This window comes from Dipteris shenzhenensis, chromosome 12 (genome assembly GCF_047967505.1).
Source record: "Dipteris shenzhenensis isolate YYH24624 ecotype China chromosome 12, Dip_SZ_1.0, whole genome shotgun sequence".
Classification (NCBI taxonomy): Eukaryota; Viridiplantae; Streptophyta; class Polypodiopsida; order Gleicheniales; family Dipteridaceae; genus Dipteris; species Dipteris shenzhenensis.
The window spans coordinates 46,989,997-47,008,671 of NC_141607.1; the positions used below are offsets into that span (position 1 = coordinate 46,989,997).

At 43.6% G+C, this 18,675-nt stretch overlaps 1 protein-coding gene across 1 annotated transcript; it reads left to right on the forward strand.

Moving 5' to 3' along the window:
- Positions 1-5,327: 5,327 nt before the first annotated feature.
- ASP5 (aspartate aminotransferase 5) lies at positions 5,328-11,761 on the forward strand. The gene is made up of 11 exons (XM_087382372.1): positions 5,328-5,435; positions 5,511-5,600; positions 5,770-5,964; positions 6,137-6,175; positions 6,362-6,451; positions 6,565-6,673; positions 7,327-7,436; positions 7,530-7,673; positions 7,912-8,078; positions 10,889-11,153; positions 11,330-11,761. The coding sequence occupies exons 1-11, from the start codon at positions 5,364-5,366 to the stop codon at positions 11,459-11,461; spliced, it is 1,413 nt and encodes a 470-aa protein (XP_087238498.1). The 5' UTR covers positions 5,328-5,363; the 3' UTR covers positions 11,462-11,761.
- Positions 11,762-18,675: the final 6,914 nt, after the last annotated feature.

Sequence of the window (18,675 nt, forward strand, 5' to 3'; positions counted from 1 at the left end):
GCCAGATTATTATTGGGCTGAAGCAGTTGCTACAGCAGTCTACATAATGAACAAGTCTCCCACTGCAGCAATACATGGCATGACCCCAGAGGAGAGGTATACTGGTAGGAAACCAGATATTGCTCATTTGAAAGTTTTTGGTTGCATTGCCTATGTTCATGTGCCAGATGAGTTGAGATCCAAGTTGGATCCAAAAGCTGAGAAGTGCATCTTTATTGGTTATTCTCTGCAGCCGAAAGGGTATAGATGCTATAACCCTTCTACTCGTAAGTTTACAGTGAGCAGAGATGTTTTTGATGAGATGAGCAGCTGGTATAAACCAGTAAATGTGATTGACGATGTAGATGCACAAAATGATAATGCTGCATAGAATTCACAATAGCAATCACAAAAGATTAGTGGAGCTATAGTGTCCTCTAGTAGTGATTCACATACTTCGCCATGGACAGGCAAATTGAGATCAGGAGGATCTCCTCAAAGCAATGCAGATAGTGATATGCAAGTATCATGAAAAGGAAAAGAGAAAGTAGATCAGCCCATGGTTGATGTGAATGCAGGTCACTCTTATGTGGATGGTGAATCCAGTGGCTCAAAACAGAGCCTTGATGATGAGTTGGGTATTCCTACTGTTGTTACACCTGGAGTAAGGAAGACAAGGGATGTTTTGAGAGCACCTGGTAGTGAACCTATTTTGTGCAGGTCTACCAAAGCTAGGTATCCTTTGGATAGGCTGAAATATGATGGATTTACAGCCATTCACTATGCCTATATGGTCAAAGTGATACATGAACTAGAACCCACTTCTTTTGAGCAAGCCATGGGAAAAGAAAAATGGGAGAAAGCCATGGATGAAGAAATGGATGCCTTGGAAGCAAATGCTACATGGGAATTGGTGCCTTTTCCTAAAGACAAGAATGCAATTGGCTACAAGTGGGTTTATAAGGTGAAGCACAATGCAGATGGTTTTATGAACAGATACAATGCAAGATTAGTTGTCAAGGGGTATGCACAGACATATGGCATTGATTATGAAGAAACATTCAGTCCGGTTGCAAGGATGGCAACCGTAAGAGCAGTCATTGCTATGGCTGCATCAAAGGGATGGTCTTTACATCAGATGGATGTAAAGAATGCTTTCTTGCATGTTGATTTGCAAGAAGAGGTCTATATGGAGCAGCCACCAGGTTATGTGCATGTTGTTCATCCTGAGTTTTTTTACAGGTTGAAGAAAGCCTTGTATGGCTTGAAGCAAGCACCCAGAGCATGGTCTGACAAGATAGGACAGTATCTTGTCACTATTGGCTTTCAGATTTCCAAGGCAGATTTCTCACTTTATGTGAGAAAAATAGAGAAAGGCATTATGCTGCTTGTCATTTATGTTGATGATTTGATCGTCATAGGTGACAGTGATGAAGATATCCTTCATGTGAAAATGCTATTGAAGCAGAATTTTGAGATGAAGGATTTGGGAGAGCTGCATTACTTCTTGGGCATTGAGGTGATTAGATCCACAAGTGGCTCTTGCAGAGGCAGTATGGATTGGAGATGCTGTCCAAATAAGGGATGACAAGTTGTAACCTATTTCAGTTCCTTTGGAGCAGAATGTGAAGCTGAGCGCAGATGCAGGTGAGCTTCTGGAAGACCCTACTACATACAGACGCATAGTAGGAAGTTTGATTTATATGACTATTACTAGGCCAGATTTGAGCTATGCTGTTGGTTTGGTAAGTCGCTTATGCAGGCTCCAAGGAAACTGCATTTGGATGCGGCTAGATGCATATTGAGGTATGTGAAGTCCACATTGCAGTATGGACTATTTTATGAGACTGGGGTTCAGATACAGTTGCATGGATACACTGATGCTGATTGGGCTGGTAGTATTTCTGATAGACGATCTACCAGTGGATATGTGCTCTCTTTTGCGAGTGCTGCAGTCACTTAGAGCAACAAGAAACAGCCTACAGTTGCCTTGTCGAGCACAGAGGCCGAGTACAGGGATGCAACAATGGCTGCATGTGAGGCAGCTTGGTTGCATAAGCTACTTTATGATATGCATCAGTATACAGATGAGCCAGTTGTCATTTGTTGTGACAACATGAGCAGTATACACTTGGCAAATAACCCAATCTATCATGCTAGAACAAAGCACATTGAGGTGCATTATCACTATGTGTAGGAGAAGGTTCTAATAGGTTTTATTGATCTAGTTTATGTCAGCACAGAGGATCAGGTAGCTGACATATTCACGAAGGCATTGGGTGCATAGAAGTTGCGCAAGTTCAGAGACCTGTTTGGTGTGCAGGAATTGAGATTGAGCTCGAGGGGGAGTGTTGAGATATCGAGCTCCACTCGTGATATGCTAGGGTGACCGTTGTGCATTTATGTCACCCACTTGTTAGCTACAGATGCAGTTGGTACACCGCCCATGAATAATAGCTGGATGACAGCTATCTTTATGTGCTCTAGTTAGTGGCTCAGTTAGTATGCCACCTTAGTTAGCTGAGTTTGGTTTGAGACCCACATATAGGATTCACCTATTCTTTTGTACTTAGAGTTCTTTTAACTTTCACAACTAAGAAGAGGAAAACTGTTTTTAGCCTCCACCTTTGTGTATATTCCCCCATTGTGTATGTGAGAAAGACGTAAGTAAGACTCCTTCCTTCTCTCCCACTCTTTTCACACATATAGTGTCGAAGACATACATAGAATGTGAGATATTTGAGGATTTGCTTCTTAGCCCTACTGGTAGTAGACAGCAAAAATGGGGGCGAGGGGGGGGCATCATTAAGGTATTCTATGTACTCATATAATAGAGTGACAAGGTTCCTAATCCAAATTGATGCCAAATCGGGCTAGGAGGTTAGCAGACAAGGCTAAGGATCTTCACAGATCTAAAAAGTCTACAATGTCATCTTGTGCGACATAAGTGGAAGAACCTATCACCTTCAAGAGGCAGCACAATCCAAGGACTGGGTACAGGTCATGGAAGAAAAATATGAAGAATGATGCTTAGGAGTGGGGCGAAGGTCATTGGCTTTAAGTGGGCCTAGAAAGTCAAGCATAAGGTAGATGGGATCAATTCATACTTTCTTTTATTTGAACTATGGGACTTCATTTGCATCAAATGGATGTCACATGCTTGAATCTCCGGATACATACAATAAGAAATCTAGATGAAGTAGCCACAAGGATCTTTTGTCTAGTATGTCGATCGAATATCTCAAGAAAGCCTCACGAACTTGGCACAACAAGACTGACATTTACTTTAGGTAGTAAGGGTTCACCAAAGTAAGCCTCATCATGGAATGTACTGTCAAGGCCAACCTTCCTGAAAAATTTTTAATGCATGACCTTGGATTCTTACATTACATCTTGGCTATGGAATTTGTGTAGATGGACGATGGCATACTTATGTGCTAGAGTAGGTTCATTGACTCCATGAATCTAGGATATTGAATGCCATACCAATAAGTACATCATTGAGACTAGTCATAACATGCAAAAACAAGAGAGTGCTACACTTTACTAAGAGACTAGTCATAGCATGCAAAAATCAGAGAGTGCTACAATTTACCGACAAACAATTGGTAACATGATGATATCAAAATTGGCTAGACATTTCATATGTAGTCGGTCTTGTGAGCCAAATTATGGTGAGTTTGTAGGTCACCATTGAAATGGGGTAAAGTAGGTTTTCAAATATTTGAATGGGGCAACAAACCATAAATCTTTATATCTTAGAGATAGCCAAGACATAGACCCACATAGGTTGGGTTTAAAGATGTACATGGGAGAGTGATCCCAAGAGGAAGTCTATTTCAAAATACCCATTGATGTTCGATTTTCATTGTATATCTTGGTCTAGCAAGAAGCATGCCTCCATACTTTGAGGCATAGTAGATTTCCCTTCCTTGCGTGTGTGAATGTGAGGCTATGTGGTTGAGATGGTTGTTGGAGGATCTTGTCTTTTGTGACAATCAAACTGACATTACATTGGCCAACAACCTAAGCTCTTTGCAAGATGTTGAAGCACATTAGTATCTATTTCATACGACATCAAGTAGAGGAAGGGATCGTTAACTAGAAAACTCCAACACATGGTTATATTTTGGTGGGTTTCTTTTTGTGTTGCGATGAATGCCTTAGCTTTTCTCAATGCACTTTGCGTCTAGTAGCACTTTTTCATTTAGTTTGGATGAAAAAGGGTAGTGTTGTTGATGCATTGTGAACCCCTTGTCTACTAGCGAAGCTTTGTCTTACTCCCTCTGTTTAGGCTCTTTACACACTGCAAAAGGGTGCCCAAATAGAGCGTAATGTGTGGGTGGCCCAAAAGAGTCATGGGCGATTTGGAATGGGCGCCCTCCATTACACACTAGCTGCCCATTATTAGGTTATTAAAATATTGAGTGCCCACCCATGGACACCCCCTTCACACATTGCCCAAGTGTTTTTCTTTGAATTGAAAAAACCCGCCAATGGTTTGTTTGCTACTCTGTGAGACCTTGAAAATGCAAGCGATTAGTAGGTTTAATCTTTGCCTATTGCTGGGTAAGCTTGGTTGCCCATGGAAGGGCTTGGAGTAGGGATGGTGTGGAATCCATTTCGAACGACAAGGTGTGGTCATGGGTGCTGTATGTGTAACAGGATGTCTGCTTGAAGTGTAAACAATGGCCTTTGATTGGTTGAAACGGCTGCTTAGCCTTGGTGTCACTTGGTGTGGGGAGGCTTGAGCTTGGGCACTGGCTGTGGTTGTCCCATTGCTTGCCCAAGTGAGAAAGGGCATGGGTAGTGTGTGGATTGCACACTAAGTGGACAATATAACACTGATGACTCCTCAAGCATGTGAGATTTCCTACAGAAATCGAGGAGGTTATTGTGAGAGTGGCTCTATGAACTTTGGCGATGCTCGGAATTTCAGGTGATGAACAGATTTGATCGAAGGAGGGGATTGGTTGCAATGTCCCGCAAACTTCTCTTCCCCTAGTTTCACGTCTGATTTCACCAGGATCCATGAAGTCAGCCAATGAAAATTCGAATGCTCCCTCACATAGCGGAACCTGAAGGTGAATTTCACGGACAAGTTGCATAAATGTTACCAACCTGTAGAAATAGGGACTTGAAAATCGTGACGGAGGAGGGGGATGCCTTGGAAAGAGGGGGAAAAGTGAGGAGGAAAAGAGAACAACCAAAGGCAACCAACCAACCCCGTTGGAGAAAAAGATGCAAAAAGAAGAAAAGACAACAATGAGTAGTTTTTTTTTTTTTTTTTTGGGGGGGGGGGGGGGTGCTTTGAAGGCATCGCTGGATCCTCGTTATCTTCTCTCAAACCCTCACCTTTTTTTGCCTTCAACCATTTCACCACCATGTCTCCTGCCCTTGCTTCCATGGCTTCTTCCTCTTCCTCCTCCGGCCTCTCTGCCTCCCCTCCCTTTCAGGTACGCTCCCCTCTCTTCGCTTCTCCTCCCCCATCTTCATTTCTTGTTGCTCATCTCCTGCCTTCCCTGCCTCAGTTCCACTCGCCTGCTCGCAAGTTTTGTGGATTGAGAACCGCTGCCTTCCCCGGCCCAATCGTCAAGGATTTCTCTAGTCTCAATGTGAAGGTGAGCCTTGTTTTGCTCCATTTCGTCTTTGGAGCTTTGAAAGGTGTCTTTACTAGCGCCATACTTTTGCTATTAGCCTACTCTCTTGGCTTCCGAACGCATCGGCGATCTCCGATCGTCTTTTACGTGTCTGGTTATGCTGATATCATAACGGATGCTATGGGTGCAGTCCGTGAGCAAGGTCAATATGACCGTCGCCACAGAAGCTTCTCGATTTGAAGCTGTCACAATGGCTCCTCCAGACCCAATCTTGGGAGTTTCCGAAGCATTCAGGGCAGATTCAAGCGATCTTAAACTGAATCTCGGTGTTGGAGCGTACAGGACGGAAGACCTCCAGCCATACGTCTTAAACGTCGTGAAGAAGGTTATAAATCTTTGCTTACATGCATTACCATGCATCAAAATATTCCGGTCGATTCCTTAACTAGGACTACAAATTTCTCTGGCTATAGTTCTAGAAAGCTCCAACCTGTTTTCCGGCGGACTCGAATTAATTCTGCGCAGTTGTCTAATTCCTAAGTTCTTCTCTCTTCCAGGCTGAACAGCTGATGCTCCAAAAGGGAGACAACAAAGAAGTAATTGGTTTTCTCCCTCTCAAACAAAACCATTCTAGCGACATAGATCGGTGGAGAGCGCATACTTAGAACTCACTTGCGACGCCAAAATGCGTGTTATTGGATTTTTTTGGTACCATTTTCTCAAAACGCCATCTATGTAATTTAGTCGATTGATAGCTTATGAATACTTTATTGACGCTGCAGTATCTTCCAATTGAGGGACTGGCAGCTTTTAACAAGGTCACGGCTGAGCTTCTTCTTGGGGCCGATAACCCACTAATTAAAGAAGGGCGGGTGAGTGATTTTCCACATCATCAACGCATTTTATATGCCACAATGATTGCTGTTTTAGTTTCGCTTTCGAGGGTCATCCAGGCCTTGAGCTAAAGGTTCGAGTTTGCCAACAGGTAGCTACCGTGCAGTCTCTCTCAGGCACTGGATCTCTTCGACTAGCAGCTGCCTTTATCCAGCGATACCTACCTGGAGTGAAGGTTCTCATTTCATCCCCCACTTGGGGTAAGGTGTTGCAGACGAACGAAGGAATTCATTGTTAGATTATTGTTTAACTACATTTGCTGAATGCGCATTCTTGAATGATTGATCATTGAACATGTAGCCTCCATATAGCTGTGCAATTTCTATTGTGCCGTATGCGTTAAGGGTACCTAAAACAATAGGCCAGGGACGCTTACTTGTACTTCATAGGCAGAATTTGGCAAGGTGCCCCATTTGTCTACCATGCATGACACACTGCCTTTTGAGTTGTTTAACTGCTGTTGCTTTAGGTGCGCCCAGAAAAAGACATTCATTTTAAGTGCAACCAATTGAGTTAAGGCCTTGTAATATTTTTTCAGCTTTTGCGTTGGAAGCTTTCTTACTTAGAATTGTCTGTTTGGAGAGGAAAAATCGTTTTCACAAGCATTTGTAAATTGAATGAAGGGAATTTTGACTACCGGCTACGCTCATTGTTGGGGGCTGATGATATTGGTGGGGATGTCATTGTGATGCCATGATGACTTCTGAGGAAACTATTTCTTTGTTCTACAGTTTAGTTTAGGCATATTCCTATCTTCACAGAAGCTAAGGTAGAAAGATTGAACACGTATTTGAATCACAAGCACTATATGGTATTTGAACATCAGCATGCCTGAGGTGTACTTCTCACGCAGGTAACCACAAGAATATATTCAATGATGCTGGAGTTTCCTGGTCAGAGTATAGATACTTTGATGCCAATACTGTTGGTTTGGACTTCAATGGAATGATAGCAGATATTAAGGTACATGATTATTATGAGTCCCTTTATTTCTTACCTTCCTAAGGTGACAATCTGTACTTGTGAACTGAACTTTCTATATTGGCTGGACAAAAGGATGCTCCCAGAGGATCGGTCATCTTGCTACATGGTTGTGCACACAACCCAACAGGTATTGATCCAACAACAGAGCAGTGGGAGGTTATAGCTGATGTTATCCAAGAGAAAGGGCATATTGCGTTTTTTGATGTGGCATATCAGGTATGTACGTAATTTTTTGAAACCAGGAACTTCCCGTTGGAATGCATGATACTATCTCCACCTGCCGCTTCAGTATTTTCTATGTGCTACTTCCTCGATCGAATGCATACAAAGATGGACATTCTTGCAAGTTGTCTCGGTGTAGATCACATAGCTGTGCTTAAAATGACTGTGGCATGTGGTCTGGCTAGACTGATGAATACTAAGCAGTCAGTGTTGATTATGGAAATGTCAACAGGGTTTTGCAAGTGGCAGTCTGGATGATGACGCTAGTTCTGTAAGGCGCTTTGCTGCTCGTGGAATGGAGTTGTTTGTTGCACAGTCCTATAGCAAGAACCTGGGATTATATGCAGAACGAATTGGAGCAACAAATGTCATCACATCTTCACCGGAGGTTGCCACTCGGTAAAGCAAAAGTTTTTAAACTGTATATTGGCATGGTAGTGTTGCCATTATCTATGCAATTAAGATGTAGGCAGAGTTCCAAGCAAGGCTCCCCCTAAGCCTTGAGCCAATTCCTAGAAACTGCTTCTCTTGCATCATTTCAACAAATGTGTGTAAAATAATGACTGATATGACCTAGCCTTAGGTTGGCTTTTTGGGGAAAATTGCACATCATACATGTCCTGGCTAAAATTTTAGTGGATGAGCAATATGGTGACAAGGATGCACAATTTTATTGAGCAAGAGCTGACCTAGACAAGCCTCATATATGCTTTCAATCAGTTCATTTTTAAGCGTGTTTTCTAGAAGGGTATGTAGTTCCTTGTTGACAATAGCAGCTTGTAAAGGGGTTTGAATAGATTCATATTGAGAAAAAGTATTATTCATGTCTTAATATAATGATACTATGGTGCCGACAGAAACTCAGTACGAAGACTTTGTATAAATGGATGCTCAAGTATGTGTGGGTGTGTGGATTTGTATGTGTGAGAGCATACTTTTATACTATGGTCTACACATAGTAGCTAGTCCTTGCTATGCGTGATGGAGTTTATGGTTTTCAATCTTACGAGTGACTCTCGTGAGATTGAAACTGCACTATGTTGTGTTTTTAGAGGATGAGTTTGGGAATGTTCCTGGATTCATCTAGGTATATGCTTCTGCCGTATTAGCGGACATGCAAATTTCACCTTGTGAAGTTTTCGTCCAAGTTGCGGCTTGCTGGTATTGCGATAATTAAATGGTGCATTGCCCTATCAGCTAGATTTAGATTTAGATGCTCGTTTGGGAGAGACTAAAATGAAATCGTTTAGACTTCACAAGCAGTTGTAGCTTGAATGAAGAGATTTGGACTACTTTTTTATTAGCCTTCTTCTTTAGTGCTAGCCTTCGTCATGGCTGAGTTTGCCTCTCCTCCGGAGTGCCGACAGAAACTCGATGCTCAAGTATGTGCGGGTGTGTGGATTTGTATGTGTGAGAGCATACTTTTATACTATGATCTACACCCACTGTTGGGCGCTGATGACGTCAGTGGGGATGTCATAGTAGCTAGTCTCTGCTATGCGTGATGGAGTTTATGGTTTTCAATCTTATGAGTGACTCCCGTGTGCACTATGTTGTGTTTTTAGAGGATGAGTTTGGGAATGTTCCTGGATTCATTTAGGTATATGCTTCTGCCGTATTAGTGGACATGTAAATTTCACCTTGTGAAGTTTTCGTCCAAGTTGCGGCCTGGTGGTATTGCGATAATTCTTTCCATCTTAAATGGTGCATTGTCCTATCAGCTAGATTTAGATTTGGATGCTCATTTGGGAGAGACTAAAATGAAATCGTTTAGAGTTCACAAGTAGATGTAGCTTGAATGAAGAGATTTGTACTACTTTTTGATTAGCCTTCTCCTTTAGTGCTAGCCTTCGTCATGGCTGAGTTTGCCCTTCACCTCCGGAGTGCCGACAGAAACTCGATGCTCAAGTATGCGTGGGTGTGTGGATTTGTATGTGTGAGAGCATACTTTTATACTATGGTCTACACCCACTGTTGGGCACTGATGACGTCGGTGGGGATGTCATAGTAGCTAGTCTTTGCTATGCGTGATGGAGTTTATGGTTTTCAATCTTATGAGACTCTCGTGTGCACTATGTTGTGTTTTTAGAGGATGAGTTTGGGAATGTTCCTGGATTCATTTAGGTATATGCTTCTACCGTATTAGCGGACATGCAAATTTTACCTTGTGAAGTTTTCGTCCAAGTTGCGGCGTGGTGGTATTGCGATAATTCTTTCTATCTTAAATGGTGTGTTGCCCTATCAGCTAGATTTAGATTTAGATGCTCGTTTGGGAGAGACTAAAATGAAATTGTTTAGACTTCACAAGCAGTTGTAGCTTGAATGCAAAGATTTGGACTACTTTTTGATTAGCCTTCTCCTTTAGTGCTAGCCTTCGTCATGGCTGAGTTTGCCCTTCACCTCCGAAATGCCGACAGAAACTCAGTACGAAGACTTTGTATAAATGGATGCTCAAGTATGTGTATGGTCTACACCCACTGTTGGGCGCTGATGACGTCAGTGGGGATGTCATAGTAGCTAGTCCCTGCTATGCGTGATGGAGTTTATGGTTTTCAATCTTATGAGTGACTCCCGTGAGATTGAAACTGCACTATGTTGTGTTTTTAGAGGATGAGTTTGGGAATGTTCCTGGATTCATCTAGGTATATACTATGGTTTTCTTTCAAATATGGGGGTGTATGAAAGATTGAGATAAGTTAGCTAGTTTTGAATATATCATGTAAACATGACCAAGAAGAAAAGGTTAGCTGCTGTTGGATAATTTACAAGTGAACACCATAGGGCAGCAGCTTGATCAAACAGATTATTGGCAGATCTATGTTGCCATGTGGCTCTAGGAACTCGTGGGGGCATTGGGTGAATGAGATAGATATAGGAGGTAGACTATTTCAGATCCATACATGAAGATCTCTCTCTTCAAAATTAATGCTCTGAATTTTCACCAGAAGTCCGAAGGTGAAGGACTGACACCTGACCTGTAGGGCTGCGGCTTCTGCCTGATTTGAGGGTCTAGGGACTGGCCGACCTGCTGCTGTTCTTGGAATTGGTTGGCTGTGCTCTCTCTCTCTCTCTCTCTCTCGGACCCTTGGGTCTGTCGTAGACGTCAGTAAACTTTCATTTTCTCTCTCTCTCTCTCTCTCTCTCAATGAATATATAGATAAATAAATACATATTTACTTTGCATTTTGGTTTCTGATGTTTGATTGCAGTGTCAAGAGCCAGCTGAAAAGGCTAGCCCGGCCCATGTATTCAAATCCTCCTGTTCATGGTGCTCGGATTGTTGCAAATGTCGTTGGAGACCCTGTATTGTTTGACGAATGGAGAGAAGAGATGCAGCTGATGGCTGGAAGAATTAAGCAAGTAAGACAGAAACTCTTTGACGAACTGACCACCAAAGATAAAAGTGGGAAGGACTGGTCGTTCATTCTCAAACAGATCGGAATGTTTTCATATACTGGTCTTTCCAAGTCCCAGGTAATGTCTAATTCTGGTCTCTGACATTTCTCTTTCTTTCACTGTTTTGTTTGATATAATCTTCCTTCTTAGCAAACAAGCAATGTATATGATCTCAGACTTAATCTCAGACTTAGATTTGCAATCGTTCCTATCACGGCTTCTGTTAGCTAATGATTGTTCGCCGTCTGGAGCAGAGTGACAACATGTCAGACAAGTGGCACATATATATGACAAAAGATGGGCGTATTTCCTTGGCTGGACTGTCTGCAGCCAAGTGTGGTTACCTTGCTGATGCGATCATTGACTCATATTACAATGTGAAATGAGTGACATTATCAATCAAGCAGGTCATTTGGACAGTACAAACTGATTGATTACCCATTGGGGGTGATTTGAGCCGTTTGTACATGATTGACACATAGAATTAAATAACAAAGGAAAATAATGAGCTCAGAACTGGGTTCCAATAAGGAAGGTCTGGCTCTCCAGAAATTCTTTTCCTCCTAGGGCAGTTTTGTAGGCTGAGTTCTAAAATTATATACGGGATACTTCTCATTAGCAACATCTGAGGAGCAGAATGTTTTTGGGTGCACCTTCGTTTCTAGATGATTTTTTTCCTGGCACCTGTTTATATAAGTGTTCAAATCGTTTAAGTGTTGTTAAATATCTCGGTGCTTTTGCTACATGATATCTAAGTCGCCACGATCCTAGTAAATAGACTAGTTGTTTTATCTTTAAGATTGGAAAGGATAACATGTATTATTAGCACTCTGTTCTGGACATCTCTGCTTACTGAGATTGATTTCACAACTCTTTGGGTGATTTTTTGGGGTTCTGATCTGGGAAATAAGTATGTAGAACAACAAAATCTGAGTTTGTACGATTGGATATATTATAGGCTTACAAAGGTATATATATGTGTGTGTGCGCCATGCCCATTTTCAGATTTTGGTGGGCTAAATTACCAAGGCAATTACAATTTAGTCTATCAAACTTACCCAAGACATGCGGAATCCTTCAAAATTTAGATTGCAGCTGATGCCTGGGTACTGATGAGAACATAGCTTAGCTTTGCTTACTAAATCATTTTTAATTTTTTTTTATTTTTACTTTTTAAATTGATTTTTTAAAAGCTTTTGTATTCCCAAATCAATTTTACTAACATTTTTGTTAAAAAATTGTCCCACACCATTTCTTACCAAGTGGCCCTCTTCTAGTTTGCTCTCTCTCTCTCTCTCTCTCTCTCTCTCTCACATACGCGCACACAAAAATGTTAGTATAGTAGGTGTTGTACTAACATTTTTGTTAAAAAATTGTCCCACCATTTCTTGCCAAGTGGCCCCCTTCTAGTTCGGCTCTCTCTCTCTCTCTCTCTCTCTCTCTCTCTCACACACACACAGACACACAGACACACACACACACACACACGCACGCACGCACGCACGCACGCGCGCGCAGGCACATGCACATGCACATGCACATGCGCACACTTTTTTTTCTGACTCTCTCTGTCTCTCTCTCTGTTTGTCTCTCACACATAGTTTGGAGATCTCTTTGCATTTGCAAGGGGTTGCATTACATTCCAACTTTCCAATGGTTGGCTTTCATCACAAGTGTTGCAAATTAATCATCCATTCATCTTGACAATCGTTTGTGTTTGGCGGAACCTAAGGTAGTGCTCATGAGTACTTGTACTCACTTGTTTTGAAACTTTTGTATTTCTCTATGTTACTCATAATTTTGTCTAAGGTCGCCTACACACCCTTCTTTCCTTAGTTGTTTTGCTTGTTCTACAAAAGATTATAATTTGTAAGCTTGGATATATTCTAGTCTTATGAAGCTAGACTGACTTGTAATGGTAAAGTTCATTCCTTTTGACACCACATTGCTTCAGGCAAGGTTAATCCCATGCATTTACGATGAACATATTGAAATTTACGATGAATATATTGAAATTGTAATTACTATTGGCCTTATGTGTTAAGATGTCCATTCTCCTTTTAGATTTTTTGTTGGAGTATATGCTTCTTTTCATGAATGGGTGACATTCTTGGCCATGGACCTTTGATCATGCATGCCCTTGGGGCATTCTTGATCATAGTCTTAGCTTTTGGTCAATCATTTAATCGTGTAATTATAGAGGAGCTTCCACCTCTATGACATCATGGAGGTTCACCCCCTTACACAATTTATTACTCAGTCCTTCAATGACTGGCGATGGACCCATCTGAAGCACACATGCGATGGCTACCACCTCTCTCCCGATGCTCCGGTCCCCCTCACCGATGCCACCACCGACCTCCAACCTCATTGGGGCATTCCTTTTTTTCGAAGGAGTAGTTTTGGCTCTACTATGAAAGTGCACATCTTGACCGGTAGATCCAGCCCTATACATGCCCATGGAATGCCACTAGACCTGGGCCCAGTTCCACAAGCTACAATAGAAGGATCCCAATATCTTGTACAACTTTCTGAAGTACAATTTTCTGAAGGAAATAATGTAGGAGGGATTTTGCTTCCGCCTCCAGTCATTTTAACGACACCTATGGCTCTATCCTCGATCCCACATTCGTTGCAGCGGTCCACTTCAACCGCCTCATCCTCTTACTCCTCGATGATCTCCCCGGCCACAATCGGTCAATTGACGACAAGCTCCATAATCTCAACAACCAGATTGTCTTCAACCCCAACCTCGGTCCCTCTCACTTCCAGAACCTCCACCTCTACCTTCGAGTCTGCAATCTCCAATGATGGCCATCGCACGTACAAGGACATGCATGCCACCCACTTTTAGAAGTTTCGCTCGTACTTCACCCAGCTCACCTGTCGCCAATTAGACCGCTACACAGTTCTCCAGATGGTCCTCTCCACCCATCTCCTTCAATGTGGCTGACCCGAGGATGGCTCAGCAACAGGAAGGGGGGCATGTTAACAGCCACAGGCCCAAAATGCATAGTACATTCGTAGAATGCATGGTAATGAGTGATTAAAGGCGATTAGGCTTCATGATTTCCTTTAACAGATGGAGTACAGTTATGGGCTTTACGGGTTACAGTTACAGGCTTTAGGGATTTTGAGTCGCAAATGGCTCAAGATCGACCTCACCAATCTAGCTTTTATGCCTCAAATTGCTTAGGACTCGGATGGGCGAGGTTAATACAAGCACTTTTTGGGACCCGGGCAGGAGCACCTCCTAATGCCAAAATTGTCCCACGCCATGGCAGGAACACCTCCTAATTTCAAGATTGTCCCAAGCGCTCTTATATGATTAACACAAGTGCTATTTTCGACACACAAAGAAGCATAACAACAGGAGATGTAATAGAAAGAGGGAAGAAAAGGATAGAGAAGATGCCACTGGCACCCTATGGGCCCAAGAGCCTTGTGAATGTAAAGAGAGGGAGAGGGAGAGTGCAAAAAGAAAAAGAGTTGGCCCTTCCTTCAAAAGGTGACTTGTATAAAAGGCCAAATGATTGACTTTGGTCTTCATTGTTGTATGCACAAGTTTGGAACACAAGCTCCCTCTTCTCTTTCAAGGGTGTCTTTGGGTGTTCTCTTATTTTCATTGTAGTGCCTTTGTATTTACCTCCTCTTTCAAGAGTGTCTTTGGGTGTTATCTTGTTTCCCTTGTAATGCCTTTGTGTTTACCACTCCATCCCCCTTCACTCTCTCCTTCCCTCCTTCTCCCTCCCTTCTCCCCTGCTCCCTCTCTTGTCTCTTCTCCCCCCTTCCCTCTTTCTCTTATGGAAACACATTGCAACAATCCGATAGCCGCTTGAGTGACACATGCGGACGGCTCATGCTTTGCATTGCTCTCACAAGGAGTAGCTTGAAGTGGAGGCTCCATCGGCATTACTTCAAGATCCTCACAACAAGTGAGTCACCGTTGAGACAACACAATTCCAAGGAAGAGAAATGCAATAGCATTAAGATGAATGACACATGAAGTTGGTTGATTCACTCAGAGGAAAGAATGTCATAAGTCATTGATGGTTCCACTAAACAGTGATAGCACAATAGATTGATTGCAAAAGGGTATGCAATATGATGAGAGTTTTGCACTAGTCACAGAAGTCAAGGCCACTTGCTTGCACTATGAAACTTCATTTGCAAATATACATAAAGAAGCCATAAGGTTTTGAGCAAAAAGAGTGTGAGCATCTATATGAGACTTCAAAAATATTGTATGATTTAAGCAAGATCCATGGCTCAGCATAGTAGAATAGACTACTATTTCAAGCAACAAGGGATCACAAAAGGTAAAGCAAAACACAAGGCATATGGAATGAGGACTAGAGATGCTCTCCAAACAATTTGACATGCATGACTTGGGTTTCTTGCAATACATCATGGGTGTAGAAGCAACGTAAACAAAGAATGTTGAGTCGAACAAAGTTAAGTGATGCTTTGCTTAAGCAAGCATTTAAATTCCATTCCAATCATCATACTCATTGAGAGTAGACATAGATGCACAAGTTGGAGAGTGATACTTTTGAGGATCCCTAACTTAAATTCTCTCAAGTAGTTGGCAAGCTCATATACTTGATTATAGCAACCAAATCTAAGAGTTAGACAATTCATGGCAAAGCAATGTGTCCACCACTAGATTAGAGTGAAGAGGATTATTGAGTATCGCAATGAGACAAAATACCATGCTTTATCATACCAGACAACTCGAGAAGCATACATCTTATTGGTTTTTATGATTTGTGTGAGGGAGTGGGGGCAGGGCAGGGCAGGGTGATTTGTGTGAGGGAGTGGGGGCAGGGCAGGTGGCTTGCTGGGGGGGGTTGGGCAGGAGCAATAGGAGGCAGCTGTGGGAGATTTGTGTGAGGGAGTGGGGGCAGGGCAGGGCAGGTGGCTTGCTGGGGGGGGTTGGGCAGGAGCAATAGGAGGCAGCTGTGGGATCTCGACGAGCGGGGCGGTAAAGCCTCCTCGGTGACTTCTTTGGGATGATATGCTATGTGAATTGTTTCAAAATTTTTGACCAAGGACTCAAACAAGTCCTGCAGAGCTTGTCGCACCCGGTTGTACAGAATGATTATGTTGAGGAGATGGTAGGCGATGGAGTGGCATGCCACTAGATGCCCTTGCGTTTGGACCACAGAGGCCCGACGGTAGGTCTGAATCCAGTTAATATTGACTTGGAGGCCTTCGGGAGTGCAGACCTATGGGATTAGTTCATCAGGCTCGGCCAGCTACATTATGTCATCGTCGTATGGGTAATTAGTGGACTTGGTGATGACTCGGCACCATGCTTGGAAGTTGAGCAAGATGGGGTGGGCAGCAAGGGTCTGAAGGTTAGAGGGACGGAGAAGAGAGAGGTTGGTGGGATGAAGATCGAGAGAAAAGTATGACATGGCGGGAATGGGGTGGCAGTGGTCGAAATTATGACGGAGGATGCTTTGGAGGGCATTAGGAGGAAGGGGAGCGGTGAGGTCGAGATGGAAGATGAGGTTTTGTGCATGAAGGGCATTGACATGCATTTGTAAGGTTTGGGAGATAGTGCGTGGGGCTAGAGTGTATGTGGCTAGTTGGGCTGAGACCTCTCGGTACATCTAGAACTCCTGCTACTCCCAGTCTTCCCTTGTGGATTCCTTTGTGCGTCTAGACGTACGCATGCGCTTGTTGTCTGCCTACATAATAACGATTAGTGCACGCTCCTATGCCAAGAGATCCTGGAGGGTTTGAATTTGCCAATCGTATCCCTCTCGAATTTTGGCTTGCTGCTCCTTAGCTTGCACCCTTTGTTCATCTACGGTGTGGAGGTGGGATTCTGCCTTGTCGATGTGGATGGGAACTTGGGGTACGGCCTTGCCCTAGGAACGTGGATCGGAGTGCTGCATTCGGTGCTACCTACGTAAGAATGTTTGCACCTGTCGGTCTTCGTATTGGGCGAGCAACTGACTGTGGATCGGTGGTGGTTGAGCGGGGCGGCTGGCCGAGGTGGCACCACTGGGCTGTGTCCTTGATTGCTTTGGAACTGCCAGTGTGTCCTCTTCATCGGCTGGTATTGGTCCTATGGCGGCTTGGTCGGCCAACCCATAACTGATTGGCGGTTGCTACTGTAGCGTATGATATAGGACTAGCATGTACAGCATAGGGTTGCCAAGGACTTCGTTGTGTGTCTTGAGGTCCTCTTGCATCTAGTTGCAAAAATTGTCTGCCTAGTTGGTGACCTGGGGGTTGCCATTCTTGCCAAGATGTTGGGCACGATAGATTGGTGGTGATCTGTATGTTGGACTTGGGTCAACCAGTGGAGAGCACGTGCCGACTTTTCCAACTTTGTCTTGATGATCTTTGAAAAATGAATGCATTCCTTCTTCTTTTTACGATCATATCTGCAGATTTTGTTGAGGGCCTTGGGCATTTTTTTCTTTTGAGCATATTTGTCAGAGATGACTAGAAGGCCGAAGGCAGCTTGCACCACATCCATGTTGAGGTGGTAGAAGTGGGGAGTGCTTGTCGCATCACGCAGGAGGCCGATGTTAGTGTTGGAGTTGTAGGCCTGGAGGAATTCTCCCATTAGCCTCATGTCCAGGTGACAGGGGAGGTGGTCCGCCATGGATCCAAGACCTGCCAGTGCGAGAGATGCCTGACTTTGAGCGCTTGATATGCCACTACATTGTGGTGGTGGAGGTTGTAGTTGTGTCCCTCGTAGGCATAGCGGGAGTGGATGGCACATCCGTTGAGCTATTGGAGCCAAGTCTCTCCAAGTGGCGAGTGCGTCTGGGATCACACAATTTTGTATTCCCCTTGCATGGGGGAGGGGGTTGCACTTCCTTGATGACCTGGAGGGAGTAGTGCTAGTTGCTATAGGCGCATATCTTGAGTGGCCTATTGTGTTGAGATCTCTTCCTCCGCCTGTAGGTCCTCTGCTGGGATGTCATAGGGCATACACATGGTCTCTGAAGGCTACTCTACGATTTAGAGGGGCCGATGGCTTGTGGAATTGGGGGGTGGAGACCGAGCTCCGTTTTGAACTCGAAGAATTCATTTTTCGGATTAAGTGATAAGAGGATTTGTGGAAGAGGAGGAGGCTAAGGACATTAACTAAGGGCTGAAATGCAAGTTCGAAGAGGGCAGGGAGCTAGGGAAACTCTGGCAAAAATTTGGCAGAGTTTCACTTTTTTGCTATGGTGACGACCTGGGGGGATAGGGGGTCCTTTTATAGATTTCGGTATCCCTATGGTCGGGGGGGTGGTGTAAGGCGACGAGTCATGGTGGGGATGGGAGTTATGGTGACGGTCGAAGGGATAGAAGCTAGGGTGAAGAGCCATGGAGATAAGAGGAAGGCAATAGCCAGTGCGGGATAACAGAAAGACAACAGTCGGTGGGATAGCAAGAAAGCAATAGCTGGCGGGATAGCAGGAAGGCAACGGCTGATGGGATAGCCGTTGTCAAAATTTGAGAGAGGAGAAAAGAAAAGAAAAGAAAGAAGAAAAAGGAAAAGGAAAGGGGGTGTGGGAAGGGAAGAATAGGAGGAGGGAGGGAGTTAAGGGAAGAATAGGAGGGGGGGGGGGGGGAAGGAAGGGATGAA